Genomic DNA, 27,360 nt, shown 5'->3' with positions numbered 1-27,360 from the left:
TTGTCTCATTCGAACTTCCACCACATTTGTATATATAAATAGCAAATAGCAAGAAGTTTTGCAAAATAATTGATAATCAAGAATAAGGTTCAACAAACAAAAATTAGAATACAAACAAATTTATAATTTCTTTCATATGTCAGATATATTTATTTAACTATTTTAATATATTATCAAAATTTATGATTGACAGTCTTTTACCAGATTTACAAATTTAGCAGTATATAACCATTTTAAATGAAAAATCTTTCCAAATCTCTTTAAATTAAAATATCTCAGTCTCAGATACTCCTGTATGGAGCCTCATTAGTCATGAGTTAAGTCCCTTTGAGAAAATCTCCTGAAAGAATTTGCTAAAAAAATGTGACGTCGAATTTCTTTAACCAATCAGGACTGCCTCCAAGATCAACAAACGTACGGAATGAAAGTAGGTGCAGAAACATAAAATAAATGTGTTTTCTTCTCATTTAAAAGATTTAAGGAAATCAAACGTTACAAACATTTTTTTCACACCAATCAATTCAGTTAGTTGAATGTTTAGGTGCTAAATATTTGTGCAAAGTCGAATGGATTAGAAAATGTTTACAACCTACCAAACAAGTTCGGACAGATGTTTTCATGCAAAATTAATGTGTATTTTCATTGTTTATTTCTCCTAAAACTATTAATCGACCAGGTAGTATACATTTGCTATTATGATCAGTTCATTTCTGTACAATACACGTTTTTCTTCACACTAATAAATATGCAACCTGCTGCAACAAGAATATAAATTTTACCGCGGATGAGGACCAAACATGAAAATTTACTTCAACATATTCAAAGACGGCCAAGTTTGCACCTGCCTCAGATTTTATTTTCCACAATGTAACAATAATTTGGTAATGTGTGAGATATTTGTGTCTTTGTAACTGCACAGAATTTCAATTGCAAATGTCCACTGGTGGAAAACCACACAAAAATTATGTTTTTTTTCTTTCAAAATTTTATTTAGAGATTGAATATCGACTAAATACAACTTTTGAAAAAAAAAACATAATTTGTTGTGCGGTTTACACCAGTTCCTCAGAACCTGCCTGTGATTGTGTAGAAAAAGACCTGTACCTTTTAATAAAACCTGCACCTTGATATGGTGCTTCTGTACTCCATTAAGCCATTACCTTGATTACAACCATTGATAAATTTACACAAGAATTGTGATTTATATTTCCTGCAGTCTTCATGATTAACTTGAAAGTCTACAGGCCCAGATCTCAATCTTATTGAAATATTTTAGTTAAATTCTGTTGGCTTGTAGAGATTTTACAGACCCAAAAGGAATTTTACAAGCCTGGACAGCTGGGCATGTGGCTATGTGTGAAACCTTGAGTCTCCTTTATTTATATATATATTGTATAAATTCATTCTTTCAGTAATGGAGAGGGGTTTACGTGCAACATCACCAGTGCATGTACATGTTGAAGATGATGTCCCCATACATGTTCATGTGAAACAGAAAACTAAAACTAAAAAGGCAGCTGCAAAGGTTGGTTATCTTTTTTAATTTGAAAAAAAATGCCAGAATATGATCTAATGCTACTGTTCTTTATTGTCCAATTAAACCACAAAGATCATCAAGATAAGAGGAGATGTGGTATGAGTGCATATGAGACAACTCTCTGTTCAAGTCACTATTTGTAAAAGAAAAACCATTATACATGTATGTCAAAGTACATTCTTCAACATGGAGCATTGGCTCACACTAAACAACAAGCTACATGTACAAAGGGAATATTTTTGTTTATTGTCACCATACTGACACAGACCAATCCATTCTTACACTAAACTTCAATTTAAAAAAACAAGACTAAGCAACAAACATAAAATTGTCCATATACATATTGTAGCCTTGTCACGCCTAAAATATAGTGAGTTTAAACGAGTGTGTGCTCACTAACCTCCTCTTCTGCAGATCTACACCATGAAGTTTTATTCTTTTTTTTTTTTTATCCAAAATCCAAAAAGAATTTCATGAACATGAGAAAAATAAAAATTTGATGTTAAAACTTTATTTTTTGAAAATCCGTTTGAAGTTCTCGAGATAAAAGCAAAATATAACAGATACTGTACCTCAATTTTGTACTGAGCTTTAAACAATTTTATATGTACGTCGTAAATACAGATTGTATATTTGCTCTACAATTAAATTATCAATTATTTTCAGTGGAAACAAGGAAGAATGCCTCATTACATTTATACCTTCATTTAAAAAAATGTAATTTCTTTGTTTTTCAAGACCTCAAGTACAAATCTTGCTAGATCTGGACGCACCAAGAAACCATGCAGTGCCAAGGCTCGAGTGAAAAGTGCCCAATCAGGTCCATGGGTTCCTGCTCCTGCAAAGTCATCAAGTCGTCAAAAGGTCACTTGGCAGGTGTGTACAATGATTTTAACAAAAATATCATAAGGACATATAAATAAAACATGTGAAACAATTGATGCATTTGCTTTTTCATTCAACTAGAATATTTTAAGTAATTTTACAATGTACAATATATTTAGTTCAATCATTGCACATGTTTTTTGTCTGACCTAAATATTTAGCATTGACCTTTTCTGTCTTAATCTTTTTTATATTGTTCAAGGTGTCCATGTATAAATATTGTGAGTTTGTCAGACCTCTTTTCTATTAAATCAATTCACAAACTGTCTAGTGGAGAGTTGTCTCATTGACAATGATACCATATGTTCTTACTTTAAAATTGATTCATATCAAGAATAGCCTTTTGCCTGTTTAATAATTAGGGAAAAAAAGAGTCAAGCATGAGTATTGATTTTTGTCACTGAAAAAAAGTTTGATTGCTTATAAGAATTTTGACCCAACCCTTTTAAACAAAAAGACAGTAGGAGCCAGATGTGAGATGTCTGTTTAATTTTTTAGACTTCATCAGTTTTTACATTATATTTCATATCATATTTTGTTTATTCTTATTGTTGAAGCAAATTTTGTTATAATATCATTGAAGTGTCCTGTTTTTAGTTTTCTCGTTATCAATTCATTATTCTTCACAATTGTGCTGCCATTTTCAGGATCAATATTGTTCAGTTTGTAAGACATGGCCATGTCGAGTGTTGTCTCCAACACGATGTGTAAAGAAGCATAAATATTGTTCAGTTTGTCAACATAAACCTTGTCAAATTGTGACACCTGACAACAACAAACTTTTAAGATTGTTTAAAAACTACAAGGTAGTATAAGCATGGTTGTCTGTGGAAAGTTTTATATGTGTCACAGTAAAGTGTGATTAACTTTACATTTATTTGTTCGAAATAAAGTAACTAGGCTGTGCATAATATGTTGGATGTAAAAGCATGATAAATAATTAGTTTTGCATGATTGCAATGAAGGTACATGGTAGTTCAAATATTGCATTCAATGATATTGAGTGACAAACCGGTGTAGAAATTTGTTTTTGACATCCACAATTTTTTATTGTATTTTTATGTTTGCATTGTTTAGTGGTAAAGACAGTATGGAATAAACTATACAGTTTTGTAACAAGGTTGTATATTAGTATTTGGTATATCAGATGGTGTTTTATGGGCATGTGGTAAAAACTGTCAATATTATACCAACCTTTGCCATGGCCGCCACTGGTGGGGCATAATTAAGTTAAATTTACCACATCCCAAACTACCAATTGTACATGTAATAATCTGATATTCAAGATATCTGCAGAAAACATATATAATATGAATTAATGAATAAGATTCCAATTAGCACCACATATGATATACAATTTAACCTGCTTTCTGTCTGTCCAACTTTAAAAAAAAATAAAAAAAACCAGCAATTGTTTGAAACAGATTTTGTTGTTATCATGGTTGTAGTAGTTTCTATTTTCACATATGATGTTTGCACATACTCCATGAATAGCACATGTGTAAATGTTTCCAAATGACAGTAAATATGAAATTAATCTGACACTAAATTCCTCCTTGATTCACTTATACCTTTGTAAATAGATTAAACAAGCCTGTCAAAGATTGTATTCTTTTTTTCTATCTGCAGGTGTGTTCAGAGGATTTAATCACATCTTTTAAAAATCTAAATGCAAAAATGAAATGATAGAATCTAGGTTTTCGAGAAAATCTCCTGTTGTAGCATAGCCATTTTATTGTGACTGCCAGCCAGCCAGCCAGCCAGTTTTAATTTGTTGTCTATTCAATTTACTACATTGTACTAAGAATGACCTACATAGCCAAATGACAAGTTATAATAGAAATGAATCTAAATTAAATCTTTATTGCCTATTATTCATTTATCTTCTATTATTTGTTGTTAAAAGGAGTAGGGGCAATAAGGCCCTTATTTGGCCCAAAAATTACTGAAAATTTTAAAGTTATCATACATATTCTTAAATTACTGAAAACTTGTCTAAGGTATAAGGTACTAAGAAAAACAAAACAAATTTGACATCGAACAAGTTACCATGGCAACAAAGCATAACCTTATTTGCATATTTTGTTAAATTTCGTGATTTTTTTTGTTTTTATATCAAATTTTAAGTATATTTTAGACTGAAAAAGTATGTGCACACCCAAGAAACAACTTTATATTTGGTGAGATAGTGCCAATAGTTATAATTAAGCTTTTGTTAAATTATTTTGTTGTTTCTCGGCTGCGCAGGATGTTTCCTCAACGGACATAAAGTAAGAAAACTGCATAAATTCTATATTTTTCATGGTTTTTGGGAAAACAGTACATATTATGACATAATTGTGACGTCATCAGATAAAAATTGTAATGTTTTTTATTCATTTTTCATTATGTGCCAATTTGAATTAGTTATCAAACATTTCATTTTCTTGGGCCAAAACTAGGCCTTAATGCCCTTACTCCTTTAAAGGGTAAATAGCCATTTCATACTTGTTGAAAGTGATTGTCCGAAATTGTTGAAATATGGAAAAAATAAGTCAGGAGCAGTTTTCTAAAGCAAACACAGATATTTCAAATCTGCATTTGCCATTTAAACCATGAAATGGTATAATACAAAATAAAAAGTCTTTTGTCTTTAAAGGGTCCTACTCATAGACTAGAAATAAACCACCCTACCAGAGTGGAGGACCTTTCTACAGATGAAGAAGAACAGGTCCATGGTCAAATGAGAGGTTATGAAAAGAAAATAGACAGCCTCATGACTGAGGTTGGAACTCTCAAAAATGAGGTACACCATTATTCAAGAAACCATATGAGTTGTATTTTTATGTAAAAGTAATCGACTGTTGATGCTATAACATTGACATAAGGACATTAACATAATGTGGAATGATATATAATGATTTAACTTTTCATTACAGCCTGATGTACCACTTGGTTTTTCTTAACTTTATCCTACTTACCAATGTTAAATCCTGCTGTGACTACAAATATAAAAAATCTACACACACCAATCTATTATCTCTAGCATGATGTTACTGTCATATGTTTGATAAATGTTTTAATCATGTTGGCACCATGTTTAATGTTGTGATCATATCAGCACCATGTTTATCTTATTGTTAAAGTGGCATATATTATTGTTTTTCTTTCTTTCATAAATTGTTTCATTTATCAATTGGCTCTCATTTAAAATCATGTTTATATGTGCACAATGTTGAATGTTCATGGATTATTGTGTTTACTTATATAAAGAAAATATAATGAACCATTTTTATATTGCACAAGTTTTTTGAAAATAGGTTTGTAAGTTTATTCTGATGTTTGATTTTTTACATTTAGAAGAAAGAAGAGGTAAGCCAAAAAGCATTCTGGAAATTGTGGTCATGTTTCTCTTAATTCACATATATTAGTCGTCAGTTTGAACAAATTCGGATTTCAATTAGGAATTAGAATTTCTGCATCATTTGGTCTCATTGGCAATCATACCACATTTTAAAAAAGAAATATTACTGGGGTAGATTTTTGAATTTATTTAAGTAAAAATCCATGTTCCATTTATAGATTTTTTTCAGTAGAAAAATGTTTCATTATACAGGGAATGCAATGTACATAAGCAGCTTTTTCCTATACAGTTTTGAATGTTGTTTTCATATGATTGCTAATAGGGATATTAAAACTTTAAAATCAGCACCTCTAAGTTTTTCAAGAGAACAACACTGATATCATCAACCTGGTTGTAGAAATTTTGAAAGCACTGCATTTGAAGTGGCCTCAATGTTTTAAATGAAAGTCAGTGAAAATAATAATTCCATGCAAATATTCTCTGTATTGTATTCCCTTAATGAAGTAACTTGAAGTTTTGAGAAGTTGTCATTCTTTTTAAAAAAGATGTGTATTCTTTTCCATTTAAAAAATAAATGTAATAGTATCAGTAAAAGCCATTTCATATCTTATCTTGTAGAAATCTAAAGGAAAACGAAGGGTAAAGCTAGTGTTGCTATGATGTGGAATTAATTGTTTATAACTATAGAAATGTTTTTGAGCTTGAGAAAACCTTCTTTTGATTTAACAGAATGTAAAACTTTTGCTCTGGTCATAATTTTAAAACGGTTCATTAATTATTTACGAGGATGGAAGATAGTTTAAAATTAATTTGTCCATATTTGTGTTTGTTAAACTGGTATGTAATTAAGTGAGTTGACGTGTGATCATATCTTGCTGGGCTAATGAACCAGTTAAGGTAGCCCTGTATTTTAATTGTATTACATGTTCACCCAACTGTTTTGGAAATAATAAAAATTATGCCAACTGCCATGACTGGGTATGGATAATATTTAAGAGATTGGTCCAATTTATTTGTCTGTCAATCGGGGCTATCTCATCATGTTTATTGTCTATGAATTAAGTAAGTGCAACAACTTTAAATAAGCGTAAAATAAAGCTAACTAATTCAGCTCCATTATTTTTAAAGGGATATAATTAACAATTAAGATTTGTTTGGTGCATTATATTGAATTCATTTTGTTATGTTACTTCTAATTAACCTCTTAATAAGAGTCACTGAATGATAAAACTTATCTAGACTGTTGTTTACATAAAGCTAAATTATATTCATACATGTGTGTAGCTGAGAGGGGTTGGTTTGAGTGTGTGGCTTATGTTTTCTGTGGTGTTAATGTCAATATTTTGGTATACATTTTTGTTTGTGTGAAGAAAATACTATTTTGAATTGAAATGTAATCGCTCAGTATTTGACAGTATATTACAGGTTGCAGATTTTAGAAAGATGAAAAAAATAAGTCAACTTAACTTTATTGAAAATAGTGCTGTAGCATTAATGTAATTAAGTGGCAGTATATTATTAGTTTTACAAAATGATGGCATGGCTTAGTTGTAGATTAACTTGAACTTTAGTAAAGTTTCTCTTGACACCTTTGCAGGTAGAGCTACAACACACATATAAAGAACTAGAAGAAAGAGAAGATATGTTAGAGGCATCTAAACATGTGATGGCTGAACAATCCCGAGAACTAGACAAAACAATGGATGAATTGACCTATACAGAAAGAGAGAATAGACTATTGAGGAAGAGTGTAGAACTATTAGCAGATGAAAAAGATGAAGCAAGGTGAAGTATAATACATCAATCAGCAGATTTAGATAATTCCAATAGCTTTTAAAACTAGATAATCGTTGTGTTATAAGTTATTTATTTAGTTATTAGCTTGGTAAATATTAAAATGATTCAGGAGAACTAGGAATATAAGTGGTCACTGAAATATAATAGTTTGATTGGGTTGTATGCAGACTTGAAACAAAACTATTTTAAGGTTGTGTTTCAGTCTCATAGTTTGATTGTTTTGTAAAGACACAATGGGTCATTGTGATACAATCTTGTGACAGTTGGTAGTTGATTAAAAGTACACTGTTTTCAGTATTTCCTGTAATATTTTGTCATCAGAATCATAACTTTAGAACCAGTTTTAATTAACTTTGATTGCAATGTTGGCATTATATTGATAACCTTATATCTCCTATATTTGACACACAACAAAGTTTGCAAACTGTCATGTTCTTCTAAAATAGGTGAAAATTAGTAAAGCATTAATAATGAATAATCAACTTGGATGATCCTTTGAAAGTAGTCCTGTTGCATATAGTTTTACTAAAATAAAATGAGGTTGAAAGTTTTTCCAATTTGAAAGTTTTATTTTTGTAAATCAGAATTCATATTGAAATCCTGTATCTACTATAGCATTTACTGATAATTAATACATAATTTCTGAAAAGGAAAAGGGATAATAAAATTTTGTAAACAAATATTTGTATTCAACAGATATGATACAGAAATATTAGGTAGTGAGAGAGAAAGGCTGATGAAGAAATTAATTGAGACAGAAATGGATGGGCAGGCAGCAGTAAAACAGATTGGAGAGTTAAGAGATGCTCTCAGAAGACTCAGAGAGGTACACATACTTTCATGAAAATTTTAATTATATCAGTAACTATTTCAGCTAACAAATCATGAAATGATATACACAATTCTATTTTCAAACCAGAAAAGTTAGAAAAAACAATATTTTTTAGTATTTTTCAGGCTAAAATGCCACAGAAAATCCTTTTCTAAAACATCTATGATCCTTTATTGTTCTGACCAACAAAAATGCAAATCTTCGTTATAGATTTCACAGAAAGGAAAGTTTTCTCAATCATGGGGTTGCAGCCAAAGTTAACTATGCTAAAAACTTTAAGGAATAATGAATATGGGACCAAAACTGACATTACAACATAAATAATGCCAAGTTTAGGCGTCATTACTTCATAATTTATAATTTTGATATGCCAAAAAGAAGTTATTTTGTATTACTACTTTTATAAAAACTATTTCTATATAATGTTTGTAGAGTTTTTTCCAGATTTAAAAAATCAACGCTAAATCTTACAGCATATTTAAACTATTCATGAACCTACTCTTTCATAAACTAGGTGGGGAAAATTATAATATTGTTAATTTTAGGAAGCCTATTTTTAAAATAATTCATTACCATTGCACTGTATTGCATTTCATTTCACTTCATTTCAATTGTTTTATTTTTATTTTTTCCAATATCAGGAAAACCGAATTTCATCTTCTGACAGCACTAGACTATCCAGACACAAAGATCTTTTAATGGAAAAGATGGCAGACTTTGAGGCTACAAATAAAGCCTTGAGGAGAATATTAAGAGAACAACATGAATATGAGGCAGCTGCTATCAGACTTGGAGAACAAAGGGATGTTCTACTGAAGAAATTGTCTGATTCTGATAGAAGAAATGAGGTAACTTAATGTTGAATCATGCATTGGTCAATATCCCCATTGGACAAATAAAGTGAAAAATAAGATACTTATAGAATTGCCTACCTGATAAGAATTGATGTAGTTTCATTGCATACATTAACATCATTAGGCTGTTATCAATATACATGATGTAAAAGCACATAGAAAACATGATACCTGTAAGTTTTAGACTTTTTTTATACTCTGATTGTACTTTCTATTTATGGTGTAATGCTTCTATCAGAATACTGGTCTAGCTGTTAAAATTATACTTTGTTTTTACAATAGCAGAAGTAGTAAAATTATTCAATCATTTCAAAATTATGTAAGTTCTGTTGATAGATGAATATGATGATATGGACTGAACAGTTTAATGTGTATTAGAATTTGATGTATATTTATTACAGAGGATCCACATAGAGTTGGAGGACAGAGACAGACATATTAGAGAGTTAAGAGGTCAAATATCAGCTCAACGGGTAGGTTATTGATATATTTATAGATGTTATTTGCTAGTGAGTCTTTAAGTTCTATTAGTTCACATGTAGATAATGCTAGAATTAGTTAAAAGTTTCTTTAGTTAAGAATTTCTCAAAAGATTTTTAATGTTAAATTCTCCTTAGATATATGATATTGTATATATTCAGTTTCAATTCAAGTCATTTGTGCCTTATACTGAATTTTTGTAAGGATGCTTCAACTAAACATAGCATTACATTTATTAGTTTCCCTTTAGATTAAGGGGCTCAGACTAAACATAAGATTACATTTATTAGACTAAGATAAAAGATAATGATGTAAGTATGAAGCAAGAAATGCCTATTTTACAGACTCACTTTTAAAGATTGTTTCATTTAAACATACATATCAGTAGAGAAGAAATATACAAATGATTTGTAGTTATAATTCAGATGAATGCATTATTTTTTTGAGTTTTTGTTCAAGTTAAACATTTTGAAATTTTGTATGTAAAATCTTATAAAAACATGAAATAAATATATCCCATTTAATTTTACTTTACCTTTAACCAGTGGCTGTAAAACATTTCAGTGGTCCTTTCAAATAACATTTACTAAACATGTATTCCATTCAAACTTGCAGACAATGAATAAGAACTTGGCTGTAACTTTTAAAAAAAAAAAGATATTTGTTTAGTAATAATTTGGTTTATTATTGCATATTAACATGAGATTTTGTAATTTGAAACTTAAAACATTAACTAATTTGTAAATTTTAGCTTTTTTTAAAACGTTTTAAGATCGCTAATAACTGAAGAAGATGTTTGAGGGGCCTAATTTGAAAATTTGATGCAATTTGAATAGTTGAAATTGTTTTGGTCTGAAACTGTCTTAAACTAATAAGCAATTTGTTTTTACGAGTAGCTTTGCATTGCCAGCTTTGTTATAAATATTAAGTTTTCTGATATGGTCCATTTAGAAATGAATGCTCATAATTGTGTGCAATTTAGGAGGCTCTATCTTATTAATGCTTCATTGACTAAGTTCTTATCCACATTCATGCAATTGTATCAGGAAATCAACTGTTGTAAAATTTCTACCTTTTCCCACAAAATAGGAAAATTGTCACTCAAAATATTAAATTCATAGAATTATAAATATATGTATACATATTGTATTTGATAACTGTATAAGCTAGCTAGGACCCGACCCCCCCCCCCCCCCCCCCACCATTATACAATGTATTTACCTTTATTGCATAGTAAATTAAAATAATACCTAATGTATTATGTAGGAAGAGGTGACTACCCTCTCAGGACTACAGCATTCCATTGAACAAACACGAGCACACTTACAAAAACAATTACGTCAGAAAGAAGCTGATTGTAACAGAATGGCCGTACAAGTCAGGGTGAGTTGTTTTGTTATAAGTATTATGGTGCAAATTACTCAAAGTTAAAAAACTTATGGAAAGATAACTTTAGTTTGATTTTATTCCAAGTATTATAAGATCACATTGAGGAAGATAACATGTTAAACTTTCCATTTTATGATATAATTAATTTATTATGTCAATTTATGATAGCACTGTTTTTTCGCTAAGTTGCTTAGTTTGGCCTATTAGAGCTTTGGTGCAGCAAGACTTTTAACACATGTATACAATTAAATGTTGAGATTATAATTTGTTTACACTATGTCTACCAGTACTTTTTCTTTATTTTTGTTTACACATGTATCTGTGTATGATAATAACCTCAAACTTGTGTTGTGCAGATAATTTATTTTGCTCATTTTTATTTCACCTCTACTTAATTTAAGGAAAATTATTTGGATTACACTTAACATTTATGAGTGTTGCCTTCTCATAATCATGATATTAGAATTATCAAACTTTGTAGGGAACAGAATACATGCCATAAGACGACTGTTTTGAAGCCCCTGTTTTATGGTTCATCAGTTTTGATAAAAGATTAAGTTTTATACTGTTTGCACGCCGCCAATACATATAATAAATAATAGTTTATTATAAAAGCAGCCTCAACATAAGTTACTACCTCAGAAATCTATCTATGGTAGCCACAGTAATATTTGTTCAATGTAATATGCATTGAATTGGTTGAAATAACAAGTTGATATTTTGTGAAGATTAGTTAAATGTCTTTACAGTAAGTGTCCTTTTAAACTATAACAAAAGGAAACACTCACTCACTGGGAGATATATGTGAAATATATACTTTACTTATAATTTTATATTTCAGACTGTTGAAAGTTCAAGAGCACAAGATAAGATAGAAATAGAACATTTGACAGAAATGTTGGCTAAAGCTAAAGATAAAGCAGAGAGAGACAAGGAAGCATTGAAGAAGGCTACAAGGTTAATAATATATAATAAATAATGTGCATGATCCCTCCATCACTAGATACCTTCACCTGATCAGTTATTCCCAATTATCTCCCTTGCAATTCTTATTGTTTAGACAAATTTTTTAAAACTTTCATCTGTTTTTGAAAATTTGATGCAATTTTCCCATACCATGCTGATATGGGTAAAGGATTTGATTAAAATATTTGTTAATATTCAGGGCTGTCATAATCACATGATCAGTTAGCTCAAAATTAAAAAAAAAGAAATCTTTGCATGGTTTTTTTAATGGGTCCAATAGAAAGGTGAAATAACAAGTAGAATTAAGCATGGCTAGTTTAAAAGTTGCATGATTGAATTCACTAAATATTGTGTTAATTAACAGTATGATAATTAATCTTTTAAAAAGAAGGGCAATAAATGTTATTAGTCAGTCATTTTTTGAACATGACAAATATTGGTGTGAATAGCAGGAACTTGAAAGCTCTATCCTTTAACTTTGTGCAAGCAAGTCTAAAGGGTGATGTGATGTATAAAACTAAACTTGTTTAATCATATGAACTAATATTTATCATTTGGTTTTGGATATCTACATTATAATCATTTGGTGAAGTATTATATTAAACAGTAACATGGGGATTGATGTAACATGCATGGTTGGTTGCAGTTCATTAGGATGTGGTAAATTACTCACTAACAAGTTCATTAAATTCATTTAAAATATTTACACAGAATCTATTAAATTCGCATACAAACATATGGTACCAATCATTTATTGGGGAAAATAGAAAAAAAGTGTTGTATGCTTCTGGTTATTCACTAACTCTGATTTTATCATCTGATGCTCCAATGAATGGCTTGCATAAATCCTTACAATGGATTTGATCATTTTCATATTTAGAGTTCAGAAACAGAGGGCAACAAAAAGTCATGATGCTCTTGAACAGCTAAATTCTCAACTTTTGGAAAAAGATGCACATCACGAGGAGTTACGCTCTCAACTTGAACAGATCCACCCACGATATGATAAAGTCTGCAAAGAAAAATCACAAATATTGGCAGAGAATTCCGCTCTTAAGACGTAAGTGATGCACAACTTTTTTGAGACTTGTGTGAATCTGGAGTTACATCTTAACTTGGCAATATCTGCTTTAAGCTATTCAGTATTTAGATGGTCTTGCTATTGATGCTTGATAATTTAACTTATATAAATGAGATTGCAGTAGGATAGGCTCTCCTTATCTATTTATATTAAACCTTCCTTTCCCTGTACAAATAATTGTAGTAGTTATGATATTTCTGAATATATAGATTTATAGATGTTAGGTTTGAAATTTCACTCAGGAAATTAAGATGCAATGTTTTAAATAAAATTCTTCTAACATTGAAATTAAGAAAAACAATTCATATACTTTTCATTAATCATTTTTCATGTGGTAGCACAACTGTTTATTTCATAAGCACTGCACTTAATAACTTGTGGCTTTATGTATTGTATTGTGCCATAGTAACTATTGTAAGCCAAGTTATTTTTCATGTGGAATTTTTTTGCATTAAAGTGTTTTCTAGCGTACATTACCATTCCTGTCATCTTTTAATTCCTGTTATATTTGAACTGCAAAATGGTACATAAATTGCTTCTTGTGAAAATAAGTTGGCCTACAGTATTATGTATTCTGTCTTATGAAGGAATCTGCATATTAAACGTTTTTTTTTATTCGTAAAAAAAAAGCAAGTCAAAATAAGCTTGCATATTATTTAAAAATACATTTCTAATAAAATGCATTTATAGAATAAGAAAAAAACAATTTGCAGATACTTGTCATCAGCAGAAGTGGTTTAACCTCACACTTTCCTTTATATGTTTAATGCTTTTTATTGCACTGCTTTTTCACAGATCATTCAGATGATGTTGATTCACAAGATTTAATTGCATCTTTTTAAAGCAAAACAAGTGTTTGTGTAACAGCTAATGCTTAATGGTTTGTGGTATATATACAATTATAGTAAAACCTGTGTAAATTATATGCTAGATTTAAACAGCTTATTGAGAACAGGCCCCGGCGCCATAAAACTATTTGAGTAAACTTTTTTTACTCAGCCTGAGAATTTTCTCAACTTTTTTATTCTCAGCAAAATACACTGCCATAAAAAAATTCTCAGATATTTTTTTTACTCAAAGTTAAGAATATTCTTAAATATTTGAGTATAGCCAATACCATACTTAAGTAAAAAATAAAATCTTACATGTTGCTTTTGAGGGTATTTTGATATAGAATTAAATGTCAATAAGGTTTTTAAGGACTCCGAAGCGTATTAGAGACATATAGTAAACATAAATTTGGTCTTGAATTTTTTTTTTCAAAGTAGAAATTTTGACATTTCCGTTCTTAAAATTTCTACTTTAAATGAAATTGTATCCTAAAAAAAAATAATTATGTCTTATAATTCTGTGATAGCATATGAGAATCGAAAATTTAAGTTGATAACCCCATCCTTGTTAGTTGTTTGTACCATATTAATCTTACCGAATTTTAAAAGAGACCACAAAAAAAAAGCAACCAATTAAACCGCTTCTCATTGTAGATACTCCTACATTGGTAGTATTATGCATTATATATCCTGCTTGTATATCAGATCTTTATTTGGAATTACCTAAGATATCAATGATATACAAGGTGATTTTCAGAATAGAAAGAAAAAAAGAAATGTGCAAAAAAAACAGAAAAAGAAATAAGAATAATGGGGTGCTTAACTTGATGTCCATTTACCATCAAATATAAATACATGTATAAAAATCAAATATACCAGATGTCACCATATCTACTGTTCATATCTCAGATATCCAAATTATTAAGAAGAAAGTCAAATAATCCCCCCTTGTTTGTTTTTAAACAGATCGTAGTCAAAATAGATTAATGTATCATTTGTGCAGCTTCGGGGGAAGGGGAAAAGTGTGTGTGTGTGTGGGGGGGGGGAATAACTGGGTAGTGTCGTCATATATATGTCGTTGATACAGACAAAAAATATGCACGATCAGAACACAAGAATTTTACAGAAAACATTTCTAACTGAACATGCTGAATAGAGAAAAAGGGCCAATAGAAATACAGAATACGGAAAAAAAGAACCACCCCACTACCCTTTTCACCTTTTCAAGACCCCTATATATCATTGTGACTGATAGTTTTGTTTGTTAAATTAGTCTTTTTTTTCGAAAAAAATATTTTTACAAGGTGTTGTTAATAAATGAAATGACCAATTAAATATGCCATGCCTTCTCACACGATGTTGAACATCCATTTTCTCTTTCTGACAGGGCAATATGATATTTAACTCAGAGCAGTTTTACTACTTGCATAATTTTAAATTGTATGTAAGCTATTTAATTCTGTAACAATATCTCGAATATTGTTAACGAATTAAATTTTTTGTCGAAAACATTTTTTTCAGTCACTTTTAGCATTAAATATAGTGGCAGCTGAGGGTGAAACAAACATTTTATTTTCTCAGGGTAAAAAACAAATTATTTTTTTCTCCTAAAACTGAAAACAAATCCAAAAAAAATCCCCCACCCCCAGAAAATCAAATGGCTGCCTAAATACATCTGGGTTTTTTATGTATTTTTTTGTATGTTGGTAGCTCTGCTTCACTTTAATAAACAAATGACTTTAAATTGTCACATTGTGTCTTCTTATGTCGTCTGAATACATAATGAATGTTATTGATCCGTAACAAATGTTTACTTGGCATGCCATACACGATAGAAGTGCGGACGTGAAAGAAAGCACTCTTCACGTAAACATCAACAAACATTTAAACTGTATTAACAAAAATATATGAATAAATAAATAAATATTAAAAGTAATATATATTTATAAGAACGTACGGGTAAATAACTCAGAATATATCAGGAATTGTCTCTTATAATAATTTCAAACAATTGCCCACTTTTACAGTATCCTGTGACTTTTTGTCCATTAACAGGTGCTTACAAACTTTCCATTTACCGATGCTTACTACATGCTACTTGTCATTTTATCTATCATAAATTCTTTTTTATGTTTTACATTATTGCTAAAGAGATAAAACTGCGTTTTAGCGAAGTTTGGTATTCTTTTTAGTTTTCAAACATCTATTTTACCGCTTACATCACTGAGAAAAAAATCTCAGCAAAGAAAAAAAATTCTCAGCTAAGAATATTCTCAACATTGAGAATATTTTTTATGGCGGATGAAAAAGTTCGCATTCTTAGCTGAGTAAAATAATTCATTCTGAGAATATTATTTTACTCAGAAAAAAAAAAGTTTTATGGCGCCGGGGCCAGAACTTATAATTAAATAAAATAATTTTCAAAAGGTCTATTTAACAACAAGGAATTAGGGAAAAGTACTTGTGCACACCTGTGGGATGTCTGAAGGTAAAATTGTTGGCAAGTAATTACATCGAACATTGTAAAAGAGTCATCTTCAATTAGATAAATACATCTTTTGATTGGATGACATCAAGCAAACAGTACTAACTTGTCCATTGATACATGTAAGGGCAAACAAGAATAGGCTATTATGCCATTCAATATTATTTCTAGGGCCTTCCAAAGTTTTATGGAGATATATGAAGAAAAGACAGACATTTCTAGGTGATGTGATGTATCGGTTGAAACTCAAATTGTTTACTTGTTATTATTTATTCTTGAAATTTAAATGTTTAGTAAAACAAAGACATTGTTATTTATCTTGCATGCTGTTCTGTTGTTAACCTGATTATTGGCTCCACAACAATGATATGCTATTTTATAAACCATTAAAATATTTGTGTATAGTTTTCTAGTTCATACATGGATTTCTGTTTAAGTTACACAGATTTTTGGATCATTTCGAATTCCACTATATTTTCTTATTTTGGTTCTTAGAATTGAATGTTGATGCTTTTAATATTTTAGAAGACTTGGAGAAGTAGAAGCCCTTATGGACAGAGTAGAACATTCATCTAAATCTCACACAGACACCATTGTTGTAGAATTAAGAGAAAAACAACAAGAAGTTGCATACCTCAAGGCAGATAATGAGAAGTTGAAGGTATATTAAAAAGGAAATTAAAATCATATTTGTAGAGGAATACATTTTTTATTGGCAGTGTATCCAAAATTATAAACCAATAGCAGCTGGACATTGCTGAGTTTTATTGTACGCATAGAAACTGCTTCTGTGTACTAATAATTAAAAATATTTTTAATATGTCCACTGAACTTAGAAATATTTCATCTCACATTTCTCCAGTACTGCTGAATTAAATGACCTCATATGTGTTCATCAGCTTGACAATGATGATTTTGATATGTGTGCACGTTTTGAACATATGGTAACACTCCATGTTTGCCAACACTTTTGAATTTTTAACATGTTGAATGAAAATGTTTTCAGCACAATTTTCTCAAAAATAACTATACAGATTGACTTCATGTTTGATCAGCAGCTTGGGGGTGATGAGTTGTATCATGTGATCTGTCAGACACTTACTTCCTATTTTCTGATACTTCAAATGATATTTGCTTAGCATGCCATTGTGTGCATTTTTGTCCATATTCTAATTTGAAAGCCTTTATGTTGAGGAGCAAAATCATCAGGTACATATCTTATGAGATCCCACAAACCATTGTTTATTTTAATGTTCAAAATCAGGCCAAAAATATACAGTATTTAATTTCTGTTTTTGAGCAAGTCAAGTCGTTGGTATAAACAGCTTTATATTAATAAGTCCCTAGTCAATTTAAAGTTGAGTTAATCTGTTTTCAGAAAAGATTCAATAAGGTACTAGCATGTTATTTTTACTTTATTTTGTATCTTTAATATCTGTGAACCTGCATTTCTCATTCTACATTTAGATAACTAGTCCAGTTTACTGCCGATTGTATTACTTATTTATACCTTCTCTCTCTAGACCAATAAGCTTTGTTTGATGAACTATAAAATATGTATATAAAACTTCCGCTGTAGTTCTTTTTCTTTGAAAAAATGATATCCTTAATTAATAAATAGATTTGAATAAAATAACCATCAATATAATCTTTATGCTTGAAAATGACATAAAAGTTTTGGGAGTATAGTACATTTTTGATTTTGTAGTGTTAGTAAATATAGTTAACATATAGTAAGCAAAAAAACTGTTAATACATCATAATTAAACAATCTGCATCGTTGCATGCCTCTCATAGGTATCAGAATTGCTTAGCTAAAAGTCTCTCTCTAAAATATTTCTTGAAATAAATTTGTCAGTAAGAGAGTGTGTACCTAGGACAGCATTTTTAATTCTCAAGCATGCAAGTTCTTGCTGTGTATATTTATTTAAGCATTTTAATACAAGTCTTAATTGAAAACAATGTTCAAACATATCATTGTGTTGAATAAAAATTACAATTTTTGTATATATGAGCATGCAAAACAAATATGCATGTTTATTTCGAATCTTGGTGTCTATCTTCATATGTTATCCATAGTTAACCTTTTTAAAGGTTTTCTCTGTTGTAAAAGGCAATTTAAAAAGATGGACACTTGAATGCCTATTCCAAGATTTCTTACTGTTAATTACCGTCAGATTTTTTGCTTTGAGACTGTTCAGCAGTTTTCTCCCTAAACTGTAGTGTTTGTTTTAAGGTAAAACAGTAATTCAGATTAGAAATTAGTTATGTAAGTTTTGTATAAGCTTCTAGTAAAATTTAAATGCAACCAGTCAGTCTTTAATCTACATGAGGAAATATGGTGCGGGTTATAAAATGCACTAAGAAATGAACTGGAAAATATTGATATCAGAGTCAGACTTCTTTAACTTTTTTTATGAACCACAAAATATGAATACATCCATTGTGTGTTTTAATGTATTTAGACATTTTTATGCAATAAGCCATCCTGATATTCTATTTTTTGCAGTCATCTATCGCTACCATTGAAGCCAAATTTCGACAAGCAGATGAAGAGTTGGTACAACTACGAGGAAATCTGAAACAGTATGAAAATCTTGTTGAAGAGTATAAATCTCAGGTTTGTAAATGGAGGTGATAAATACTAGTTGGCTAGTGGTCCAGTACATTCACAGTCAGATGTTCAGTAATTTGTTGTCATAGTCAATGTTCTCTAATATTGCATCAACAATGAAAATAGAAACTCAGGCTTCAGACATGATTAATTCTTTATCTTATTTAAATATGGGGATCATTTTTATCGCAGCAGAATGATGATAACAATTCCCCCTTACAAGCACCATACATTTTAATATAATTATAACTATTCATTTAAGTAACAGTCTAGTCATTTCATTAAAAAATGTCTTAATTTAAGTCATTTCACCGTATTATATCATATCCACAATAACATCTTCCAAAGAATGTGCTGGTTGAAATTTCAAGAGTAAACAACCTTTTATTTGGACATTGAAATTTAAAAAAACATCATTTGATGTGGAAAAAGGTTGATTAAAATAATTTTTGACTGGTTCCTTCATGTCTTATCTACAGGGATCTTTATTGAAGGATTTTTGTTATTTATAAAGTATAAAATCAAGCCTTCATATTTAAATGCACATTGCTCAATGGTGTTGGACAGCAATACAACTTTACATATTTATGGATATATAGTATTTCTTTTTTGAATACCTACACTTCACAGTCTTTTTTAAGTGGCTACTTTATGAAGAGAGTTTATTTGTATTTGAAAGAATTAGATTTAAAAAAAAAAAAGATTATTTTACAATTCTGAATGTTTAAAAGAAGCCACTTAACAATACCTAATTGTGAACATTAGTCAAACCCACTGCTTATAAATGATTAGTTACCTGCATGTTTAGCAGTTGTAAGCATTTGTTTAATATAGTGCATTAAAAAAATCAAGATATTTTCATTTTGCTATATCATTGATGGGAAATCTTCAAATGGGGAAACTTAAGCAAATTTGTATTTTAAAATAAAGTTGTGCTTCTACCATAGGTCATTTCTATTAACTGAAAGCTAATGTTTGATAGATGCTTACAATGCTATTAGGAAATGGTAAAGAATACATGTTGTCAAGGTTTTATTTAAAGTTCATTATATTCCCATAGAAACACATAGATTAGATATAAGGAACAGTGTTTTGACCCACGGCATTCTGTGTAGTATAGGATTGTATAAAATAAGTAAATTTGGAAACCTACATACTAATGAAATTAAAACAAACGTAACGGACAAGTATGGAGATCAGAGAATCTTATGGATGAAAGTTCTGTATCAGAAAGGTGATTATATTTACAGATGAATAAATCTCGCCGTGAAGCAGATGAAACAATGGCAGAATTAGATGAGGCTAAACAAGAGTCCCACATGGCTCAAAGAGAGGGAGAAATAGAATTAGAAAAGGCAAGACCAGATGCCAGTAGACAAATAACTACCAAACTTTCCTCTCCTTTCTCTTCTTAATTTATTTGTTTATGTTACTATATTTGAGATAAAAGGAAATTTTAATTGAAAAAGTAGTAAAGAAATTCTTAGCCTTATTTCATATGTTAGCCTAACATAAACTATAATATTTATGAATATCGATAAAAAAAAAATAAAGACAGTTTTTGTCAGAATGATTTCATTTTATCTCAAGAATTTTGTTTTTAAAATGTTTATGAATATTTTGGCTGTAAAGATTGTTTGTCCTTATTCAAAAGTTTCTAATGATTGGTTCAGGGATGGAAACAAACTGTTAATCATTGGTGATGGATGTTATAAGTGAAATACTTCAAGTTGAAGTGACCACTTTATTGTTCACTAAAATAAAATCATGAATGTATTTGTATTAAGTTATTTTGGATATTGAAGTGTTTTTATTGGGGTGGGTAAGAAAATCTAGAAATGTGATGATTTGATATTTGTCTAAAAAGACAATCCATTCATGGTTTTATTAAGCATGCTTTGACTGCACTGTTTTGGAGCTTAAGGTAGCAGGTAAAATATTTGGTGACCTCATGGAATTTTATGAAATTGGCATGTAACTAGATCTTTAACATCGAAAAAAATATATATAACTTTTATACTTTCTCAGATTTTGCAAATCTCATATCCAAAGAAAATTAGTGCAAGCAATATAATGTCAAAAGTTCAAAATTTTGACTTAAAATTAAAATATTTCTCCAACGATTTTTCAGTAAAAAAGATTTGTAATTGCTTTTGAAATATCTGTTTTGTTGATACAAAGTTCATCCATTAAGTCGGAATAGTTGAATCTTCTGTACAGCTTTAAAAGAGCTCAGAAAAAGAAAAACATGCATTTCCACATGCCCTAGTTGATTGCTGAATTTCAGAAAATCTGAGATTGCCCATTTATGTACCTGTTACTTTTATATACTGTTATATTCAAACAATAATTATATACATATATAGCTTGAGTGATATAGCTTTTTTCAGTTGCATATAAATGTTCTGTTTCAGTATTAACCACTATTCTATACTGTTGCCTAAAGATTGCTTTGAATTTAAGGCATAATCACAACTATCATTGATATATACTCTTGTAACATATAAGTGAATACTTCTTCATGATAGCATTTTCTACACTGCGCATATTTGGTCTGACAGGGAAAGCATGAATATAATATACAAAATAATTAACAGATGTGCATATTTGGTCTGACAGGGAAAGCATGAATATAATATACAAAATAATTAACATCTGTTTATATCATTTCTAAAGTCAGATGGGAGATATCCCACACAACAAGCCCCAGGGGTAAGTCCTCTGTGTTCACAATACACAACAGCAAGTCACTAAGCATGATTGTTAATTTTAGGTTGTGTTCTTTTATATCACAAAAGCCATTGTAAATAAATAGAACTAACTGTTATGGTTTATGATTGATTAGATAAGTTAGTCCTGAATTGGTCGATTGGAATTATTTTTACTTATTTCTTATGTTTTTGTATCATAACATCTATATACATGAAGGGCATGTTACCTTGTTAAGAAACTTGAGTAGTCACAGCAGCACTTTAACAGGTCTTTACAAATTCTGTGTTATTTATTATCATTTGTTATTCACCTTCCTTCATTGGTTAGTTCAGTCGTTTTAAGGCTTATTATTGATTCATTGTTTTTGTGCTTTGTGTAACCATCTTTTAAGTTTTATATCCTTTAGTGAGAAGGAAATTTATTTTCTGTAACAAGTTTCAGCAAAGTTAAACACATTGAATTTCTATTCTATACTGTCACCTTAAGGTATCAGATTTCATAATACCAAAATCAAGGTCAAGGCAAGATACGATTTGTTTTTCAATCAAACAGCATGCCGTACAAACAGTACAATTTTCCAAGAGTTTCTTTTGGTTGATGTACATAGATATAATGTTTGATATTTGATTCTTTACAGGTAAAGGTTAGGTTACATCAGCGTCTTCAAGAGCTAGAGCCTTTACCAGAAATGTTGAAATCATCAGAACTTAGGCTATATGAAAGCCAAGAACGGATGAATATTTACGAGAAGAAAAATGGAGAGAGTACAAAACTTATATCAGAGTTGACAGCTAAGGTTAGTGATAGAAGACAAATTACTAATTTAATAATTTCCTTTATTTCAACCTTATAAATAATTGTACAAGTAGATAAAAGCCATTTCAACAACATTATTTTCAATCTAAAACTTCAAATTAAATGGTGGCTCTCTCATATTGATTTGAATCTCTACTTTACGAGGAAATAATAGAATGCAAGATATAGTGATGCTTATCTTAGGGCATTAAATTTTAATTGAAACAGTCTAGAAGGAAAAATTAAATAAAATTTATATTGGGAAAGAGGGGCTAAAGATACCAGAGGGACATTAAAACTGACAAATTAAAAATAAACTGACAACGCCATGGCTAAAAATGAAAAGACAAACAGACATTAGCACATAAAACACAACATAGAAATATAAGTCTAAATATCACGATCCCACCTAAATCTAGGGATGATTTCAGGTGCTCTGGAAGGGTAAGCAGATCTATGCTCCACATGTGGCACCTATCCTGTTGCTCAACTTTGTACAAACCTGATAATTAGTCTAATTCTGTAGGTATAAAGGGTGTGTGGGATCAGTGCAATTAAGTGTGCTTATATCTTAATTGAATTGAGAAGAGTATAGGTTTTCCTTTTATTACAAGACTAATCCCCATTCATTACTTTAGTGTGTTAATGTGGCATTTTAGCACCTTTTTCATGGAATAGCTCTTATATATTTGTGTAATACAGATTTATATGTAACTTTGTGACAAATCTTTTTAGGTGGAACATGTAACAGAACAAATGGACCAGATGAGAAACAAATGGCATGACTCTCAAGATGAGAACAAACTACTGGGAACCAAAGTCGATGCTTTAGAAAGGTATGCAACATATACAATATATGTATGTCAATTTATTTTGTTACAAAAAAGACAAATGAAAAATCCTACATCAAATCGGGAAATCATGAAAAGGTTGTTAATTTTTGTTTATCATTATGACCAAAACATACATAAGATTTGTACTTTCGATTTCTGTCAGGGATTTAAGGGTTTTAAATTGGTAAACAGATTTCTGTCCAGGTTTATTAATGTGTGATCACTCTTAATATCAAAACAGCAATTATCATTGAAGAATGGTATAAGGCAATTTAGTCACAATGTATAGCATGGGAAAAAGATTTATCACACTGGTTAGAGCTGGTTTAATTTGTTTGAATTTGTAAGAAAAATACTCCTACATCAGAGAATGACAGTTACACCTAAAAACAAATAGGAAATTCTTTTGGGATGATGGAATGCATCCACGAATGAATGTAAACAATAGTAATTTGCCAAATTTAATAAAATGTTATTTGTTGCCTAACAAAATCTGAACTGTGAAAGTAACTGTGGTAATAAATCTATTATTTTCTTATTAGAAAACTGCGGGATTCTGAGGACCACAATAGAGACATGTCCACAAATATTGCCAAAAGAGATGAAGCTCTACATCAAACAAATGTATGTATACCTGTTTGTTTAGACTTATTACTACTGTTAAAAAAAAAAGGAAAAAATGCAGTAAAGACCATACCTTAGTTTACATAGAAGCACAGAAATACGATCTTCTTTTATATGTTGGTGTGAATAATTTGACATGACAATGATAATGGCACAAAAATGCCTTTTTTGTTGGACTGCGTTCCCTTTCCCTCAGAGTTTAACTAGAATACTTCAAGTTCATACGAAAATTTTAATTTCTGTGACCTAAAAGGCAATAAAAGATTCCAGATGAGACATATAAAAATGTCCAATACAACTACAAGGGGATAAGATTGAAGTTATCAAGATTTTCTTTTTCTTTTTTTTTTTTTAAAGAGTATTTTGTTAATGTACATTATCAATTTCAGCTACGATTAGAAGAGAAAGTGAGAGAGAATGCAGGTCTAACAAGACAACTTGAAAATGCCTTGACAGATCTCAGAAGACAATCTGAAAATGTTAGGGATAAACAAGGACAAAAGGTAATGTATTTTAGTCTATTAAATTTGATATTTGTTTGATATATCTTGGATTGCAAAGTCTAATTTATGTTAATCAGTTACTTGAGGTGTGAAAACTAGTCATGAACATTTTCAGTACCACAGGACTAAAAAATAAATACATAAACATTACTTTATTTATAATGTGTTCTACATATTGAAAATTTTCCCCTATGTGTCACAATATACATTATTTTGGTAAAGAGTGGAAATTTTAATACATATAACTGTTGATCATTCATAGTTTATTAGTCTTCCTTTCACCTGTATCAACCTGCTCAGCTACTTGTAAGATCTCAAATCACCTACACCCTCAAGACATTTTTTCTCCTGGTAAACTTTTTCAGCTAAAATATTTGATACGGTCATGAATGCAACACAAATACAGTCTTTTCCTAATACAAATATCTCAAAATATCAACTACTTGTCACTTTGTAACACTGTTGAGCTAGTTCACTGTTTACTCACAGACCAGGAGAAAAGCTTCTTACTGAAGTAAGGACAAATAAATTGTATTTTTTCTGAAAATGTACTTATTGTATATGTATATATGTTTCCAGGATTGTAATATCAACCTTGGTATCACTGTGTGTCATCTTGTATAGTTTTGTCAGTCTTTGAGTTTTTGCTTAATAAATATATTTCAGGAAAGAACATATCAAGCCAGAATCACTGATTTGGAATCTCAGTTAAGTCAAGCCAGGGCTGAGATTGCTAAAGTTAGGAGAGAGAAAGAGGAGGTAAGGGGATTCAATCTTTTAACACTTTCCTCCCATTATAAAAACAAGGAGTGTGGCATGATTGGTAATGTGAAAACTGTACACTAGAATCTGGAATTATCTGAAGACCATTTAAAGGAGTTATTGCCCTTCAGTAACATTAGTCACTTCCCATTTGCATCGAGAGACTTTGAATACGAAAATTATAATTAATTAAAAGTCCCTAAAGAATTTTGACTTTATGGTTGAAGTTTTGAAGTCAATGAAACTAATTTATAATTATTTGATTCTTTTTTAGAGTGAAAGAAAATTTAATTCCCGATTATATGATATCAAAGACAGATTAGAACAGTCCCACAGCACAAACAGAAGCATGCAAAACTATGTACAGTTCCTGAAAAATTCCTATGCTAATGTATTTGGGGACAGTGTTACCTCATATCCACCTACACCAATAAGCTGAGACATGGACTGAAATATAGCTCAAACTATAGTATTATATCATTAAAAAGTTAGTCTCAAGAATAGAGTAATACAAGGTTGTGTATTGAATCAGAATCTTTAAGAAAGTAGACTCAACAGATTTTAAACAATTTGTCAGATGAATATTTGTTGGTAGAAATAATCACAAAAGAAATGTAATGTAAATATGAAAGGTTGTGTCTATCTTGATGTTATGTATACTGTTGTCATCTGTTTGACATTCCTACAATAAATTCTAAAGATGAATTTTGTATACTGACATGTAGTTATCCCTAGTCCATAACATAATAACAATGCTTTAAACCCATTGCAGATGTGTAGCTTTTTTATTGATAAGTTTTAAACAATAATCAAATATGTGTAATTTTATTTCTCTTTATTTATTAACATTCTGCAAGTATAATTTTATTAGAATCACAAAGTTCTTTTTAAATTTCTCTACAATACAAACACCACTTTTGATACTGTAGTTGAGATTTGACAAGAAAGTTTCTCCTGTATAAATTGTGATTCTTTTCATGACAAATCTTACTACAAAAAATAAATGAATTGTTGCCTTTCAGAATAACTTACAATCAAATTTAGTCTTAGGATTTATTTTTGAAAAGATATTTTGTTTTTCTTATATTGTTTGTAATGAAGCAACTTCATTTTCTTATTTGCAAGGTGAAAGATAGATATTTGTGTTGTTTTTATACATTTCTAAGTTCTAATAAAGTGAAGAAACGCACTTAAATCTTTATATTTAACAACTATACTTCACTAGTCTGATATCAATAAATACTGGTGTAAAAATTCAATGCTTTTGTCTAAAAATATTTTTCTAATATATCAATTTTTAACTATAAAACACTCATTAGATTAAAAACAATTGTAACACAACAGAGGCGAGGCAGCTTCATTGCATATTTTACATACTGCCAGTTTTAAAAACAGAACTGCAGGTCATTCTACATTGTATTGTCTGTGATATTTTTATTGTGTTTATTTATCTACTTTTATATGTATATTTATCCATTATTTTTATTTATAATTGCAATTATGATAACTGTGTACTAATTAGATACAAACAGGAATGATTTTGTCAATGATAATCATGCAAGATAATAAAAAAAAAAAAACAATATAAAACTGAAAATAAGTCAAAAATAATGTAAAAAATTTAAAAGAATGTCAAGTTTAACTGGTATTTTTATGGTCTCACTAATGATTATTTACGTCTCTAACTTTAAAAGGGTAGATATATTTTGCCTGCACTGTCTGTTGGTATCTTATTTACATTGCCTGCTACAACATCAAATCTCCTAGATTTAAAAAAAACATACTTTGAAACTTAACATATTATCAATTTTTATTAATTTTCATTAAGGCTTTAGGTATAATTCATATCTTACCAGTTATTTTACAGACAAAAAAATCGTAAATTTGTACAGTCAAATGTATATCTGTTTTTATTAAATGCCTAATACTTCATATAAATTTCCCAATGTGTTAAATCTGACCAAACCATTACTGCATTTATGTTTGTTTTTATCTGTATACTAAATTTTTAGAGAAGAATAAAGAAGTGACCACTTAT

At 29.7% G+C, this 27,360-nt stretch overlaps 1 protein-coding gene across 5 annotated transcripts; it reads left to right on the top strand.

Moving 5' to 3' along the window:
• The first annotated feature begins 331 nt into the window (after positions 1–331).
• LOC134706791 (outer dense fiber protein 2-like) lies at positions 332–27,360 on the top strand. Of its 5 annotated transcripts, none has more exons than XM_063566072.1 (21): positions 332–427; positions 1,413–1,525; positions 2,276–2,413; positions 5,061–5,207; positions 7,363–7,550; positions 8,259–8,388; positions 9,036–9,242; positions 9,650–9,721; positions 10,995–11,111; positions 11,959–12,074; positions 12,964–13,143; positions 16,651–16,701; positions 17,005–17,140; positions 18,989–19,099; positions 20,344–20,448; positions 22,443–22,601; positions 23,336–23,436; positions 23,976–24,057; positions 24,447–24,560; positions 25,227–25,319; positions 25,597–27,360. In XM_063566072.1, the coding sequence occupies exons 2-21, from the start codon at positions 1,415–1,417 to the stop codon at positions 25,759–25,761; spliced, it is 2,523 nt and encodes an 840-aa protein (XP_063422142.1). In that variant the 5' UTR covers positions 332–427; positions 1,413–1,414; the 3' UTR covers positions 25,762–27,360. The 5 variants fall into 5 exon arrangements, with proteins under 5 accessions (XP_063422142.1, XP_063422144.1, XP_063422145.1 ...); XM_063566073.1 differs by lacking the exon at positions 332–427 and adding an exon at positions 457–676; XM_063566074.1 differs by lacking the exon at positions 16,651–16,701.

This window comes from Mytilus trossulus, chromosome 2 (genome assembly GCF_036588685.1).
Source record: "Mytilus trossulus isolate FHL-02 chromosome 2, PNRI_Mtr1.1.1.hap1, whole genome shotgun sequence".
Taxonomy (NCBI): domain Eukaryota; kingdom Metazoa; phylum Mollusca; class Bivalvia; order Mytilida; family Mytilidae; genus Mytilus; species Mytilus trossulus.
The sequence above is the reverse complement of the archived record's forward strand: the minus strand, read 5'-3'. Positions and strand labels throughout refer to the sequence as shown.

Bases quoted from the DNA above. Each gene is read 5' to 3' on its own strand.
- LOC134706791 (XM_063566072.1), top strand. From the start codon at position 1,415: ATGGAGAGGGGTTTACGTGCAACATCACCAGTGCATGTACATGTTGAA. The intron at 13,144-16,650 runs GTAAGTGATGCA...TATTATTTCTAG, and splicing joins GAGAATTCCGCTCTTAAGAC to GGCCTTCCAAAGTTTTATGG. The intron at 17,141-18,988 runs GTATATTAAAAA...TATTTTTTGCAG, and splicing joins CAGATAATGAGAAGTTGAAG to TCATCTATCGCTACCATTGA.